The following is a 16,409-nucleotide window of genomic DNA, read 5'->3' as shown; positions in this document are numbered from 1 at the left end:
GAGCCTCTGCAGGGGACTGATAAGAAACGCAGGAGGAATGAGGCCCATTGGCTGTTTTGATTTTGCTGGTTTTGTGCTTGGTTTGCATTTCAAAATCTGGGGGAATTCTCCATTTGGGGATGACATTTCCATCGTAATAACATTTTAATTGCCAATCCTTCAGTTTTGCAAGCACTCTTTTAATTAAAAATAAAATCAAATGAAAATAAAAGGCAGAATGATTCACATCCCTGCAGGAAGCAGACAACAGGTACAAGTCATCGCTTCCTTACCACTTGAATCTAGTGCAAAGCTTTTTGGAGGTGCTGCAAATACAAACTGCTTGTTTATTCCCTGTCCAGGTTCATTGGGTACAGCGGCAGTAGGAACTGATTTGCATGATTGCCAGAGCACCCTCATTAAGTCTCTCTTCCCTGACCTTGCTTGGAGCAGAGCTCTCTCAGAGGACTCAGTACTGAAATCCCTGGCCAAGGTTTTGAAAAACAACTTATGATTTAAGGTATATGTATTTTTGGCTGCCCAAACTGAAATGCCTTAAAAGAGCCTAATCTTTAAAAAAAAAAAAAACCCACAAAAAAAACAACAACAAAAAAATGCATGCTGAGCACCCAGCCTTAGTTTGCTTTTAAAGTGTGTTAAGTTGGGCACTCATGATCACTAGTTCTTTCTGCAAAATTTCCACCCTTAATTTGACTAGGATTTTGCCTTAATAAGACCATCAGGATTTGATCCCATAGTTCTCTAAAGGCTCATTCTGATTCCAGCCTGAGGTAGAGAGACCACCCTCAGTTCAGTCCTACATAAACAATCCTAGTGAAAAGTTGGTTAAATAATAGCAATGACATAATATAGCTGATTAATTTTGTTATTTTTAAATACATTTTGAGAATATTTTTCAATTGTTATTATACATATCAACAATTATATCACACATGTATTTGTCCAATTATCAGTTTCATTCCAATTATCTAAACATCATCTTTTATTACTGTTATGTATTGGCTCACCCGTGATGTTGGTATCTAATCTGAAGACCATCGACGGAAACAGTTCTGGATGCCAGTTATTTAATTAATGCCTGTGGTGTACTGGACTATGTAAACTGAACCAAGATGCTGGAGTCCAACTGTCTGTACCTCTAAATGGAGGATATTCATCCTAGAGCATTAGCAGCAGCGTCCATTTTGCTGTATGAAGAAGCAGAATGAGCAATCCTGTGGCATCTCTCTCTCCCTTTCACAGAGACTAGTTGCTGTTGCTGTTCTTTTTTCTTCATCTGAAAGAAAAATAATTTGGAGTGAAAAAATACATGGTTTTCCCTTGAGAAATGGGGATAAATGCAAGGCCCTTGGGGTCATGCTACAACCTCATCTGGCTTCTGACACAAGTTTCCAGGATTTGAAAAAAAGCAGAGCTTACTTTTTCCTGTTCTAATCTTCAACCCAGAATTCCTAGTTAAAATTCTGCTTCCTTACCTGCATTTAAAAGTTTATGGAAAAAGTTTCCCAACTCTGCATTTGCATTTTGCATCTCTACACAGATGTGTTTCTCCAAGAATAGAATTTCACATCGTGCTCACACTCGCATGGTTTGTTATTTTCATCAGGAGGCACTTATAATGCAGAAAACCTGAGTGAGTGCCTTTTGTGGAAAAATTTAGGAATGAAGAACATGTTTGTGACATCATTCAAGGGAAACAGTTAGAAGATATGACCCATGAGAAGTGTTATGCAACACTCCACGTTGGCCAGTGGAAACTGTTCCCAGCCAAGACACAGGTCCATTTTTCATTTAAACAGAAGGCAAGTTAGCCCAATACAGAAAGTTTTTTAAAATAAAATCCATCTGTGACCAAGGCAGTGCTCACTGGTTAGCAGCAATTTGCACATTCATATCTGGCTCTGTATTTCTACTGCTCATAACTACTGAGATCATTGCAGAAGTACATTTCACCTTTAGAAATGCAAAGCACTTTAATTATAAAACTCTGTTTATCCCATAAGAGACCTATTTTGGCCTGCAGTTGGATATGACTGGCAGGGACCAGTACATTCACTGAGGAAAAATCCAACCCATTTGCCAGTCCTAATGGACACTAGGGTCTAGATCAAAGATAGTCTTAAAGGTGTCTTAACAAATGTCAATCACACTGCTGGGGGGATGATATTTTTCACATCTTGTTTGGAGAACTGCTGTGTCCAGCACCTGAGCCAATATGAATGGGAGAATCTTAGTGAATCCAGAGTTTCACAATGACTGGATCAGCTCTGGAAGTTAAGATCTGAATGTGTTTATCTTCTGTTAGCGTAGCCACAAGACTGGTTTATTGACCATCTGTAATCCAGTGCCCCTTTACACTTTACTGCTAGCTCACAGGCAAAGGTGGATCCAGAAGAGTGCGATGGTGCAGTCACACTCCACTTCCTCCACTGCCCCCAGTTGATGATGTAGGTGCAGGAGGAGCTCCAAAGTTACTGCTTCCCCACTCTAGCCACAGATTGTGGCCATTCAGGGCACCAGACATGGCAGGAGACAGAAGCAGTGGTGCTTGGGCTCTTCTTTCCTCCCTGCCCGTCCTATCAAGTGTCCCCTGCTTCCTGGGAGCAGGCACTGGAAAGGAACCTGCCCCACACTGCCACAAGTGTCCCTGGCTGTCTGGCGTGGGAGGATCCACTCTTGACCCACTCCTGCTGTGCAGTGCAGGAAGCAGCTGTGCACAGCTGTGTGGGGAACCTGGCTTAGCTAGGGACAATGGAGACAGCATGCCAATTCCTCCTTCCAGCACCTGCTCCTGGCCAGTGGGGGACTGTGAGGGAGTGGTGTGGGGAAGGAGGGTACACAGGGAGCAAGGATGGGAAGGAGGAAAGTGTGTTGCTGCTGCTGTTTCTGACCAGGCATCCCATGCAGCTGCTGTCTACAGCCCCTGGTTCTGGCTCTCCTCCACAACCTAAGGTCAACAGGGGACAATGACAATAACGTCAGCAGGAGGTTGGTCCCCCCATCCCCGTGCTGACCCAGGGGCTCGAGCAATGCCTCATCCTTATCCCCCCCATTGCCTCAGGTGCAGTGTGCTCCCCACCTTTAGTAAATCTGGGATCTGTCCATGTTCACAGGTAATACAATCATTATTTTGGTTAGGGCAAAAGAGATTTAACCAAGTGGAAATTGCCTATAGGCTCAGAACCAAATTCAGCTCATCTACTCTGACTTGCACTCAGCAGCTGAAGATGAGAGTACAGATTCTCAGTTCCTAGCCTTCTTTTCTCCTTCTAAAGTGCTCTTCTGCCTCCAAGACCCTTATTTGACCCTTCTACATATTGATATCTATTCTGCTGTTCCCATGCCATATTCCTCCTTCCTTGCCAGCCTCACATAATCTCTTCTTTCTTACTCCAGTACCCTGCCAGCTTCCAGCAAGGCGATTCATAGGGCTGTGCAAAACGACTGTGTTTTGATTCAGTTTCAGATTTGGCGATTTCAGAGGACAGCGATTCGTTTTGGTGTTTTGGATCACTGTCCTGTTTCATTTCAGCCAAATCTGTTTCAGAGATTTGGCTCTGCTGAATCTCCTCCCAATCTGTTTTGAACAGGCGGCAAGGGAAGCTTTGCACAGCGCTACCCAACTGTGCGCGGCTGGGGGCTGCAGGTCCTCAGTGGGAAGCAGGACACGGCCATGGGTGGCTCGTCCAGGGGAGGAGGAGGGCTGCTGCCCTCTGTGCACATGAGGAGACCCCTGGGTCATGGGGCAGGGAAGCAGCTCAGAGCAGGGAGAAAGCCTGTTGGTCCCTGCCATGTGACTCAGCTCTGCAGGGAACAGAGGCAGCAAAGAGACCCCGGCACAGATCTCTGCTGACTGCGGAGCCAGATCGCGCAGCAGAAACCAGCACTGTCCTGCCATGCAACCTGGCTCTGCAGGGAGCGGAGATCCTCAGCAGGGTCTCCTCACCGCTACTGTCTGCCCCACACAGCCCTGCATTGCTGGGGCAGTGCAGGGCGGGCAGCGGCGGTGAGGAGACCCCCCAGAACGGATCTCTGCTCCCTGCGGAGCTGAGTCGCTTGGCAGGGCAGCAGCATACAGCTATTTCCCTGCAAGCCCAGCTCCAAAATTCTGAAATTTTCCGAAACATTTTCAAAACGTTTTGGATGCCTTGTTTGATTTCGGATATGTTTCTGAGCCTTCCATTTCAATTCAGATTCGGTATTTTGGGTGCTGAAACGGCCTGAAACACCTCCAAAATAAAAACGGCTGCTGAAATTTGCACAGCCCTGCTGGTTGGATAGAGGCCCACACCCAGGTGGGATGGTTATGTCAGGACAGAGCCCAATAAGAGGTTCCAGCTTTGGGAAGGCAGATGGAATTTACTCATCACCCACACTAGCATCCTTGAAGTCTCTCCTAAAACCCAGTTCCAGGTGTTTCCCCCTAGGAAAAGGCATCGTGTCTGAGTTAGGAAAGCCAGAAAAATACCAAGCGTTAAGACACACCAAGTCCACATTCTCCTTAATGCTTCCATACCACCCCGCATTAATGGGAGTTACACAATCACTGCAGAATGTACCCATTTATGAAGACACAGGATAAGCATTTCCCATTGACACACTTCCTCTGCTTGGCCTGTACCATGGCTTTAGAGTGTGACCCTGATAGGTGACTCACAAGTATATTGCCCATAGATTGGATACTAAATCCAAGAACCAGTGCAAACCCTCCTGAAGTCTATAGGAAGACTTTCACTCACTTCACCCAGCTTTTGTACAAGGTCATTTACTGGGAACAACCATTTATTTCTGCCACACTCGTTCATGGCCATGGAGATCAGCTGGGGAGAAATACCCATGGAAGGTATTGCTGTTTCCAATGGACAGCATGCTTCTTGGAGCTAGATACCCTGTGGTCCTATTTGAGGAAGATCTCGCCAAGTCATAATCTAGGATGGATCAAGGCCCCTGCCTTCATCTTGCATTTCATGATTTATAACCCCTGTCATTGGAGTGAAGGGGTGTGTATTCATTCATGCAGGGTGAGACTTTCAAAAGAACTTGGCATCAGTTTAACTTTGCTCTCATTGCAGTACGGCTGGGCCAGCACTGAGTGCTTCTGAAAATTATACCTGTGACCTTTTGATGTTGCAGTGGACATGTAAGTTACTTCTGTTTCAGACTAAGAAATATAGATCCCTTCTAGGAACCAAATACACATTGGATTGGTTTCCTCTTAACTGTATCCCTCCCTTTGATGCCTTCCTCAGCACCTGCTGTTTTAAAAGTACAATTTGCAGGAATGAAAACCAATGGATTTAGAGTCTGCCACTTTATCTCTGGCTTTTTGATTTAAGGGTGTGACTTTAAAGTGACCTCTGACCCAGAGGTCAGCAGTTAAGCTGTCCATTCTCTCCCATCCTTTTATCACTTAACCTTCAAAGAACAAAAGTCAGTGTGCATTGCCTGCCCTGTTTTCATTGGGTCATCTCAGACAATTCTTACATTCATAGGGACCAAGTTAAGTGGAGAAGGCTGATTTACTAAACATCTTTCAAATTGTACTTCCCTGAAATGCATCTGAACCGCACCACTTTTCCTGTCCTCTTGCTTCTGGAGCTCCCAACAAGATTAATGATCTCCATTTAAATCCAATTGTAGCATATATTGCAATGCCCAGTTCTAGATGACCTCTTCTTTATCAGGAGGTATTGCAATAACTTGAAATAAGGGTCCAAAAATATGTTGCCATTGTTACATGCTCTATTTTCCCTAAAAGTTTCCATTGCACATTCAATCTTCTTTTTTAATCTAATCCAACTGAATAAGGAATGCTTTGATTTTTTTTCCTCCCCTAGTGATACACACAGTGCACAACTCCCCTCACCTTATAGTCGGTATCACTAACAGAGCTGTTTAGCAACGGGCCTTGTGTTAAACACACAAAACATGCCACAACATCTCCACTACTGTGAAGGATGCTTCATGAAAAAAAGACAGCAAGACCATGTTTTGTCTTCCACCCAGTGAAAAGCTTCTTTTTGTTATGGATTGGCTTGGACATCTCTGGTTGGTAACTGCATGAATGGCATAAATGGGCAACTCTACCTCTGCTGGCAACAAACTTTATCTTGTAATCATTTAAATCAAATTACAGAACTCCTTTGAGCTCCAAGGATAAAAAACCATGAGTTTCCTGCCTATATTAACTACACAAAAGATAGGAGAAAGAAAGCGTTACCATCCCTAGTTTACATATGGAGAACTGAGATCCAGAAAAAATGAATGACTTACCCAAATGTGACTGAGCCCGTACCTACTGAATCACAGCCTGGTGCTTCATCAAAAATGCCTTCCTGTTCAACTAGATATTGGGCACAACTGCAAAAGCTCATCCTTCCTAGATAGACACTTTAACTAAGTAGCAGTAACATAACTCTCACTCTGCTCTGTTGATTTCCACTGGGAAGCTCCCAGGGGCTCCAAAACTCTTATTCTCCCTTGCATTGAGGCCCTTTACAGTGAGGTGAAGATTTTAAGGGGTGTTTGGGCAGATAAACTTTAGCTTTAGGCTAGAGATCTCCTTACTCCAGAATCACTTGGCACACTCTTTTTCTCAGGCATGTCTCCCATGGAAGTCAATGGGCCCAAGTCCTTGTTTCTTCCATTCCTGTGCCAGGTTAGAGTAATTTCAAGGTAAGAGCCTCAAATTAATTTCCCTGCCCTTGCAGTGTGTGGAGACCCCCCCCCATCTTCTTCATCATAATGTCCCACCAGCTCAGGCCTTCAAGATCCCAGCCAGCATCCTCCTGGAGGCTAGACTGTTCCCAAAGGGTTGCCAAGTCAAAAACTCTGGATCCTAAAAATCACTAAGCTTTGGAGTTATTTTAAATTTTAGCCTTGGGTCCAGTCATAATTTTGCAAAATAGCCCCTACCTGAACACCCCCACGTATGGAGGAATTTAGAATCCAGATCTGGGTAATATGTTAGTTTGAGACCATCCATAGCTCTTAAAATGGAGTAGGTTGAAATCTTGTAGTTTGTGAAATTTGTGTGAAAAAAATTCAACACATTTTCACAACACATTTTTCCTGATATCCATTTTTCTTTTGACTAATCACAAAACTGGCCAATGTTTTCTAAATATTGAAATGTCATTTAAACGCTGGACAATGTATATTTTTGGAACATTTGATGTTTGTAAGTAATGTCCATAAGATCAAAGGTAGCACGTAAAGGCTAGGTATCAAAATTATCCTTGTGCTAACATTTATTCTGCTTTATCATTTGATATCAACTGCCAGATATTTTTCAAATTTAAGAATGAATTGTAGAAAAGTACAAATGAAAAGCGTTGTGTTTCTTAAATAATTTATTTTGAATATATTAGCCATTAAATAACATAGTATATCACAAAATGTGATGTTACATCATATTTGTTCATAGCCATACAGATAAGAAATCACAAAGCACAAAGAGATGTCCTGACAAAAAATCTTTGGTAGATAGATCTAGTCACACACATGCTGTATATCAGAATAGGTACATCCTAAATGAAAAGAAACCTGAAGCAAGAAAATGGAGCTTTTTTTCCCCCCAATATATAAATAACAATAAGCATTTCAGTTACATTATTACCAGGCATTTTTTTTGCCTTTCCATGACACAATATTATATTCAAAGGACAAATGCATTTTGATTTTCTTGTTGATAAGGAAAAGATTTCCAAGGGTAACAATTGGCTGATGGACAGAATAGCACCAACATGCCTTTGTGTTTAGACATGCTTGGCCACATTTATCCCCAGTGTAACTCCATTCAAGTTGGTGGATATCCAACCTGAGATGGACCTCTCAACTGGATACTGCTTAAGACAGGACCCCACCCCATACTCCTAGCTCTGCTAGTAACATACACCCTTATGAAATAAGCATGGGCTCAGATAGTCTTGTAGCAATACGTACAGGTCTAAAATGCTACAGCCATGATCATAGGAGACCTCATTCTGGGAACATACCAAATAGGTACTTACACACGTTGAAAAACAGAGTGAAGGTGGACTGGCATTTTGTCTGCAACAGCCTCACAGAGCCCCTACTCTAGTGTCCCACACAGGCTATTGCAAACAGGAACAGGATGGTGCCTGAATACCAGCACCTGGGGGCCTCTCTCAGACCTTGTGCATAAGTTTGTCTTTTGCCTCTTGGAGCCTTGGCATTATGGCCAAAGAACAACCTCTTCATGGTGTAACAGGGAGCTTAGGGCTCCTGTTCCTTTAAGGGAGAAAACAGCAAGAGGAAGAACTTCAGGTTTCATAGATTTCATAGACATTAGGGCTGGAAGGGACCTCGGAAGGTCATCGAGTCCAGCCCCCCGCCCAAAGGGCAGGAAGTCAGCTGGGGTCATAGGATCCCAGCAAGATAAGCATCCGGTTTCATCTTGAAGGTGTTCAATGAAGGCGCTTGAACAACCTCCGGTGGCAGGCTGTTCCAGACCTTGGGGGCTCGGACAGTAAAGAAATTCTTCCTTATGTCCAGCCTGAAACGATCTTGTAGTAGTTTGTGACCATTCGACCTCGTTATCCCTTGGGGCGCTTTGGTGAACAAACATTCCCCCAAATACTGGTGGTCACCCCTGATAAACTTGTAGGTGGCCATCAGATCACCCCTGAGCCTGCGCTTTTCCAGGCTAAAGAGCCCCAGGGCTCTCAGCCTGTCATCATAGGGTCTGCTTCCCTGACCTCTGATCATGCACGTGGCTCTTCTCTGGACTCTCTCAAGCTTCTCCACATCCTTTTTGAATTGTGGAGCCCAAAACTGGACGCAGTACTCCAGCTGCGGCCTCACTAAGGCCGAGTACAGGGGGAGAATGACGTCCCGGGATTTGCTTGAGAAGCATCTATGGATACAAGCCAGCGTTTTGGTCGCTTTACTAGCCGCCGCACTGCATTGCAGGCTCATGTTCATCTTGTGGTCAATGATGACCCCCAAGTCTCTTTCTTGCATAGTGCTAGCCAACATAGCACTGCCGAGCCTATAAGGATGCTGCGGGTTTTTTTTCCCCAAGGTGGAGAACCTTGCATTTATCGGCGTTGAACACCATCAGATTCTCATCCGCCCACTTGCTGAGCCTGTCCAGGTCAGCCTGGATCATCCACCTGTCTTCTGGTGTGGATGCTTTGCCCCAAAGTTTGGTGTCATCGGCGAACTTGGCCAGTCCGCTTCTGACTCCAGTGTCCACATCATTAATGAAGATGTTGAACAGTATGGGTCAAAGGACAGAGCCCTGGGGGACACCACGATGAGTGACTTCCATCAATTACTACCCTCTGGGTCCGACCCTGGAGCCAATTTTCCAGCCAGTGGATCGTGGAGGACCCAAGGCGACAATTGGCCAGTTTCTCCAAGAGACGATCATGGGACACCAGATTGAAGGCTTTTTTGAAGTCAAGATATATGACATCAATCTCATCTCCCTTGTCCAGGTGATAGGTCACCTGGTCGTAGAAGGAAATGAGATTGGTCAAGCAAGACCTACCCACAACAAACCCGTGCTGGCTATCCCTTAAGATGTTGGCATCGGCCAGTCCATTAAGGATGGCCTCCTTAATAAACTTTTCTAAGATCTTCCCCGGGATAGAAGTCAGGCTGATGGGCCTATAGTTAGCCGGATCCACTTTCCTCCCTTTCTTGAAGATAGGCACCACATTGGCCTTCTTCCAGTCTTCGGGCACTACACCAGAGCGCCAAGAGTTTTCAAAGATCCACGCTAGAGGCTGGGCTATGATGCTCGCCAGCTGCTTGAGTACCCTGGGGTGAAGATTGTCAGGGCCAGCTGACTTGAAGGTATCCAGCTTCTCAAGATGTTCCTTCACGAAGTCAGCATTAATGGAGGGCAGGGGATCACCCTCACCCAGACTTCCCGGCCCAGTAGCGGGCATGGGCGTCCCATGGGGCTGAAGAAAGACCGATGCAAAGTACCTATTTAATAGGTTGGCTTTAATAGGTGGAGAAGGCTGCTCATTATAGGCTGCAGGAGAACAGGTCCCTGGGGATTTATAGGCTGGGAGTGCCTATTACAGAGGGAGCGTCTGCAGCAGTACGATAAGGCAGAGCCTGCATGGGCAATAGAGTGCTTATTGCAGAGCTAGCTGCTCAGTTGTGGTACTGTAAGGCAGAACACTGCATAGTAGACAAGGTACTGCTGCAGTGGCTAGACCAGTAGCAGCAGGCTGCCTTGGATACCAGTCAAAAAGTCTAATTGGGAAACATCTGTAGGTAGCTGGGGGAAACCACCTGGCCAGAGGGCAGGGCCTAGGAGGGATAACACCCCAGGGCCAGAGTTAGGGCAGTCAGTCCTGGCCCTGGTGGGCAAAGAAGGAAAAGCTCTGCAATGAAACACTTGTTGCTGGGAGATTGACTGAGATCCTGCTATGCCTAGAGACAGCAAGTAAAAGGGCTGAGGCTAGCAAGGGGTTAGGACCCAACGCTGGGTAGGAGTTTGGTATACAGCTGGGTGCTAAAGTTTAGTTATAGTCAGAGGGCTTATGTTTTGCATTTGAATTTGTACCAGTGGTTTGGGTTTGGGACTGTTAGGGAGGTAGAGTTCCCAATTGTGCCTGAAGGGCACATGACAGCATGGAGCCCAGCAGGGATGGGGCTCACATGGGTAAAGTAGTGGAGACAGGGCTAGGGGCCCAGTGACCAAGCAGAGTGAACCAGGGTTAGGGACCCTGAGAGGGGCAGAAAGTAGGGCCAGGGGTCCAGGGAATGAGAACCAGGGCCAGGGGTCCAGAGAATGAGATAGAGGCCATGGGCCCAGAGAGAGAGGTACAAGGGTCAACAGCCCAGAGATACTGGTGACTGGTAGGGCTGAAACCAAGAGGGCCAGACCCAGGTCATTGGGCCAGGGCTGAAGGCTTGCAGCCAGAGAAAAGGGAGGCTGAGGCCTCTACAAGGGACAGAACGGTATTGAATAAAATCTGCAAGGATTGGGCATAGATGTAGGGAAGGTTAGAGGTCATGAATAGCCCATAAGGCATTGGGTGCCCTAGGGCCCAGAGGGCCCACCTAACAAGAAGGATTTTTTGGGATCAGCAGTGTTCAAGAGAGGGGGACCTGCTGGCAGGACCAAGACTCACTCTAAGATCTGTTGGCAGCCTCCCTTTCTACATGCAAAAATATCAAAATGGGGCAGGCAAAAGCAAAGGGAGTGTACCTTAGAAAGAGAGCACAGTAGGAACCGTATGGCTACCAGGTGGCATCACAGCCACCCCTGGGGCACAGACGTGTTACAATGGGCATGTGTACACCAGGTCAAATGGAGTTAGGGGGGTCCGACCACACACCCTGCCCACTCACTCCCACTTTGCATGAACCACGGGCCAGAAAAAGTTCACCTAGATGCCACTGGAGTGCCCAGCACAGTTCTTATGAGTATAGCCAAGACAGTGGTGCTGGGTAGGTCCTGGGTACATGCCAAAAAGTGGTCACGTGATATTTTTTCTGCATCCAAAGTACACGGAGGGAGGAATAGGTTGGGCACATTTCCATGGCAGTGCTGCCTAAACCTCTGCACTGAGGCACAGATGGGGCCTACGGGTGCTGAAGGGGATCAGAATAATGATGGTTCCTTTAGCACCTTTCTCCTGCCTCTGGCTTCCACTGCTGCATGTGGATTTGCCCGGGCCTCTTTCACCACAATGCCTGCTGAAACTTAACTGTGAATGTTCCCCCTTTCATTCAGGGCTGGTGTTTTCACTTTAAATCCTTAGTGAGTTTGGGCTGTTTTATGTTACTCGGTTGTGTTTCTTTGTATGTCAGGAAGCCTTTTGGTTTAGTAAACAAAGCAAATCTCAATGGTGTTAGTTGCAAGTTGGAAAAACTCAAGTCAGAAATAAGATGTAAATTCTTAACAAGGAAGATAAAAACCATGAGAACTGTGGGCTGAGAGAGAGGAGGTATATTATCTATCTGCCCCTTGGATCCTTCTGGTCAAGACTGGACATCTCTCTAACTGAAGTACTCTAGTGCAGCAAGGAACTATTGCCCTCCAGAACATTTCCTCACGTTGCAGGGAAGAACAATCCCTTCCACTGCAAAAATCAACAAGGGAAATGTTATGACCTATGTTATACAGGAGATCTGATCACACCAGCCTCGAAATCTGTGAAATCACAACAAAGGACCATTGTGAGATCCTAGGGTTGAGCATTCCCTACTCAGCCATCCAAGCCACTGTCCTACCGAGGAATCATTCTTCTGCCTTCCCTGTCAAATAAAAATATATGGAATAAAACCAGCACTGGGATAAACAAATAAATACTGTACACAGGGAAATGATCCACAAATTATGCAGAGGGCACTATCAGACTAACACCAGGACTGTAGCAGTCCTAACCTGCTAGGGAGACGATGTCTCTGACCAGCACTCTGGGATATTGCTGCTTGTGCTGGGTGAAGGGACGCCACAGTCTTCAATCAGAGTCAGTTCCTCCATGCCCTGCAAATGAGGGGCTTGCTGGAACAGCCCCAACAAGCTCCCCCGAGCAGTCACTGCGGTCTGCTGCAGGCCTTGCTCCCCCAGGACCTTGACGAGGAAGTTGATATACCTCATAGCCAAGCGCAGCGTCTCATTCTTACTGAGTTTCTTGTCCGGAGGGTGGGTGGGGATGAGCTTCCTCAGCTTGGCGAAGGCGCTGTTGACATTCTGCTGCCTCCACCTCTCTCTGGTGTTGGTGAAGATCTTTCTGGTCATCCTTGAGGTGCTACAAAACTGAGGAGACAATACATGGCAGTTAGTGGTCTAAGACCCCCCTTTGGGTCACAGTAGGGTGTGTTGTTGGTGCTACGTGACAGCTGTCTGGAAGGCAACACCATAGCAATTTGAAATGCATCAATGACATATCTCCTGGTCTAGCCATGGATTAACCACAAACCCAAGGTAGGCAGGTCCCTGTGCAGGCTCTAAGTACAGGCAAAGTAACTGCAGTCAGAGCTAATATATTTCTCAGATATGACATAGGTGCACTTGGGTCCATAGCCTGACTGCCCCATACACCTCTGCAGGGCTGTATACCTAACTTACCCAGTGGTCTCTGGTGAGAAGGGACCTCCAAGTAGCATAGAATCTACAGCTGCCTCTGTGCCATCTCTCCTCCTACACCCCAGCAGAGTGGGTGCACTGTGGGAGGTGTTTTGGAGGGATGGGATATGCTCACAAAATAGCAGTCCTGTCATATTTCTTGGGGAGCCATCACCAAGTGGCACAAGTTACAATAGCCCTGAGGCTGCTTCATCTTGAGCCTGGGTAAACCTGTCTCCCAGTCAACCCCAGAATAAAGGGAAAAGGGGAAAACGAGGTGTAAAGCCACTGCTGCATTTCTCCATCCTGGGCTTCAAGCAAGCAAAGCTCATGTGGATCCAACATCTGCCAGTGGCTGAGAAATCCTGTCCCTCGGGAGAACAGGGCTGGCACACTATGCCTGGCTATGACTTGAAGAGAACCCTTCATTGTGCAGGTCCTCCTCCCAATCCTCATTAATGTGTGGGTGCTGGGGGCGAAGACCTCTCAGCAATGGGCAGTGGCCTTAGAACTAATGCAAGGCTCCAACAGGAAGGAAATCAAGTAGAAGCTGGAAGGATTCAGTGGAAAGATACTGGCTGGCTTGTGTTGCGAGCTACATGTGGCACTGAGCCCGATGCCCAACCAGCCTGGCAGTGCAAAGAGGTCCATCAGGGAGTGGGAAGTAATTTTCACTCTAAAGTGCTTTTACTGGGTTTCTCAACGCACTCGGCGCTGGTTTAATTCACAGACTGGTGAAAGTTTAACTGGTGAGTTTATTAGCACCAGAGTCAGGACGGAGCCGAGACCTTTTGAAAATCCCACCCTGACTGAATGAGTATCTGTCCGTTCTGGAGCTCTTCTTTTTTCCCCCTAGGTTAAGTAACCCTTCCCCATGGCTCCCTGGAGGCACAGCTCAGAGGCACTGCTCAGCCCCAGCACCTTGTTGCACTATCTTCTCTCACCCCCAGTCTTTGCTAGGAAATAATCATCATTCCATTCAGAGAAGAGATGTGCAGGTTGGTATGAGCAGGACAGGCTGCTCATACCATGGGCTGGAGGGCAAACACTTTTCCCTGACTTTTTATACCACCATGAATTCTCTAGATGTACAAGAATAAATATGCCCTCCTTACTATGACACCTCATGACAGCAGGGGAAAAAATCATTAAAAGAGGGCATTTGCTAGAAAAGCATTAGTCAACTTGCTCCATCATAATAATGAAAAAAAATCAGTGCTTGCTTCTGGGTTTGTTGGAAATGGGGGTTGTTATACACAGGATTTGATGGAATGAGGTATGTGTGCATGTGCGTATTAGCAACATTTACACACACATGACCACGCGCATGCACACACAAACAACATGGGGGGGTGCATACACCCTCCCCAGTGTTGTTTATATATTACCAATGCATATATGTGTGTGTATAAACATTGTTAATACATACGTACGTGTGTGTGTGTGTGTGTGTGTTGCTAATACATGCACACAGAGTACTACCTCATTCTAACAACCCCCATTACCAACAAACCCAGAAGCAGGCACTGATTCTTTTCATTATTATGATGCAACAAATTGATTAATGCTTTTCTAGCAAATGCCCTCGTTTAATAACCTTTCCTTCCCACTCTCATGAGGAGTCATAATAAGGAAGTCATATCTTGATCTAGATCTAGATCTATAAACAACATTCCTCGACATTACTGCTAGGAGGATAACGCAGCAATTAACAGGCAATTAAGTAAGTTTTATGGAGTGTGTGGGGACATTTTTTGGTACAAATGCTGTAGAAACCAGATGGGAGGAAGCTTTTCTTGAGCTTAAAGACAGACAGAGCAGAAGGAGACCAGCAAAATAAAAATACAGGATTTCAGAAAAACAGGCTCTCTCTCAGACTTAGAGAACCTGTGGTTGGACAAGACTAAGAAAAAGGGAATCTAGGAGACAGGGAGAGTTGGTTGACCCTTAAATAGGCAGTCTTAAGGGCACAAGAGCAGCTGTCCTGATGTGAAAGAAGAATACTGAAAATGTACCATTTCATTTTCCAAAGCATTCTCACAGCTAATCCCAGGCTCTGCTTTGCTGCCTTCAACTGTAGCTTTTACGTGGTTAAAAGATTTTTCTTTGATACCAAGGCCAAATGTCCAGAACTGGAGTTTACTGGAGGATAAAATAATTTGACAGTATTCATTAAAAAAAAAAAAAAAAGACATTTTCAAGTTCCAGAAGAGAGAGATTTTTATTCTCATACAAAAATGTTGGCTTGGATTGCACCACTTGGGAATCTTAGCCCCTTTGTTGTTCTTCTATTTGTCGCCTTATGTTTGCCCTACAGGTTCTATATTTAATGTGTCCCTTGCGCCCATTTCAAATAATACATGTGCACTTTATTTCTTAAAAACCTGCTGAATTATAAATGGGGGCTCTTGGCCTCCCATCACTAGTGACTCTGGGTATGGGATCTCCATGTTTTAGTGGTATTATTTGTAGAGAGAGGACCACAGCTAGTTCTTCACATCATCCTTTCCTTGGCTTCCTTGGCTTTTTTGCTGTGAAGGACAATACTGCATTTGTGAACACAAGCCTTGTAAGCAAACAGTAGTCTTTATCAGTCCAGCTCCTGGGTGACATGTTAAAAACATATCCCTTCATCGCTGACATTTGTTCAAGTCAAGATCAGCAAATAACAGTCCTTTCTTTCCTCAATCCCCATTACCAAGCCTATGTCTGCATGGGCAACTCATATTCACAGCATCATCTCCAGATGCCTCCCCCCCGCCCCCCATCATCTCCCTCCTCTCTCTTCAGTCCTGCTGATGCACTCAGCAGCAGTTACCCCAACATTTCCTGTTGTCTAGTTCAGGGATCCAGGCTGAGATCTCTCACAGCCTAGTCCAACACAGTGATAACCCTAAAGTCACCAAAACCAATCACAGTTCTGGTCCATTTCTTTCTCTCATTAGCATGCTAATTTTCCCCATGACACTGCTACTTCTACTGCTGCAAACGTGCTAGCAGAGCAGGGCATGATCTGATTCATGCTTCATTTGCCTCATTGATTCTCTTTCCCCAGCTTGGCTCTCCATATGAGACTATTTGCAGCATCTGATTGCTGCTAATGTTGCACTGAACCATTTAACGCTCTTCGATGCAGTTTATAGAATGCGTATCATTTCCCTGCTGTCTGGGCATTGTAGACCCATTCATTCATTCATTCGTCATCTGTGCTGTGCATATATAATACAGGCTCATATATTGGAATAATCATGTATGGCTTCATCATTAAATGCTTTCAGTAGCCCTCTGCCAGGCCAAGATAAAAAGTCCCACATTCACTTACGCAGAAAAAAGATTAGGTAAATGG

General features: G+C 45.7%; 1 protein-coding gene and 1 long non-coding RNA gene across 2 annotated transcripts in view; one reads left to right on the top strand and one right to left on the bottom strand.

Annotated features, from left to right (window-relative positions):
• Positions 1-8,006, top strand: part of LOC109283953 (uncharacterized) — a 30,229-nt gene extending 22,223 nt beyond the window's left edge. Inside the window, exons 2-4 of the long non-coding RNA XR_009460925.1 lie at positions 342-499; positions 1,034-5,140; positions 5,838-8,006. This is a non-coding gene — a long non-coding RNA (uncharacterized LOC109283953). The remainder of the gene's footprint in view (positions 1-341; positions 500-1,033; positions 5,141-5,837) is intronic.
• Positions 8,007-9,602: 1,596 nt separating this feature from the next.
• Positions 9,603-16,409, bottom strand: part of TAL2 (TAL bHLH transcription factor 2) — a 47,250-nt gene continuing 40,443 nt past the window's right edge. The window contains exon 2 of the mRNA XM_059724594.1: positions 9,603-12,754. Within this exon, the coding sequence (XP_059580577.1) occupies positions 12,383-12,754 (372 nt within the window). The 3' untranslated portion in view covers positions 9,603-12,382. The remainder of the gene's footprint in view (positions 12,755-16,409) is intronic.

Source organism: Alligator mississippiensis, chromosome 3 (assembly GCF_030867095.1).
Source record: "Alligator mississippiensis isolate rAllMis1 chromosome 3, rAllMis1, whole genome shotgun sequence".
Lineage (NCBI taxonomy): Eukaryota > Metazoa > Chordata > Crocodylia > Alligatoridae > Alligator > Alligator mississippiensis.
This window is presented reverse-complemented; position numbering and strand designations above follow the sequence as displayed.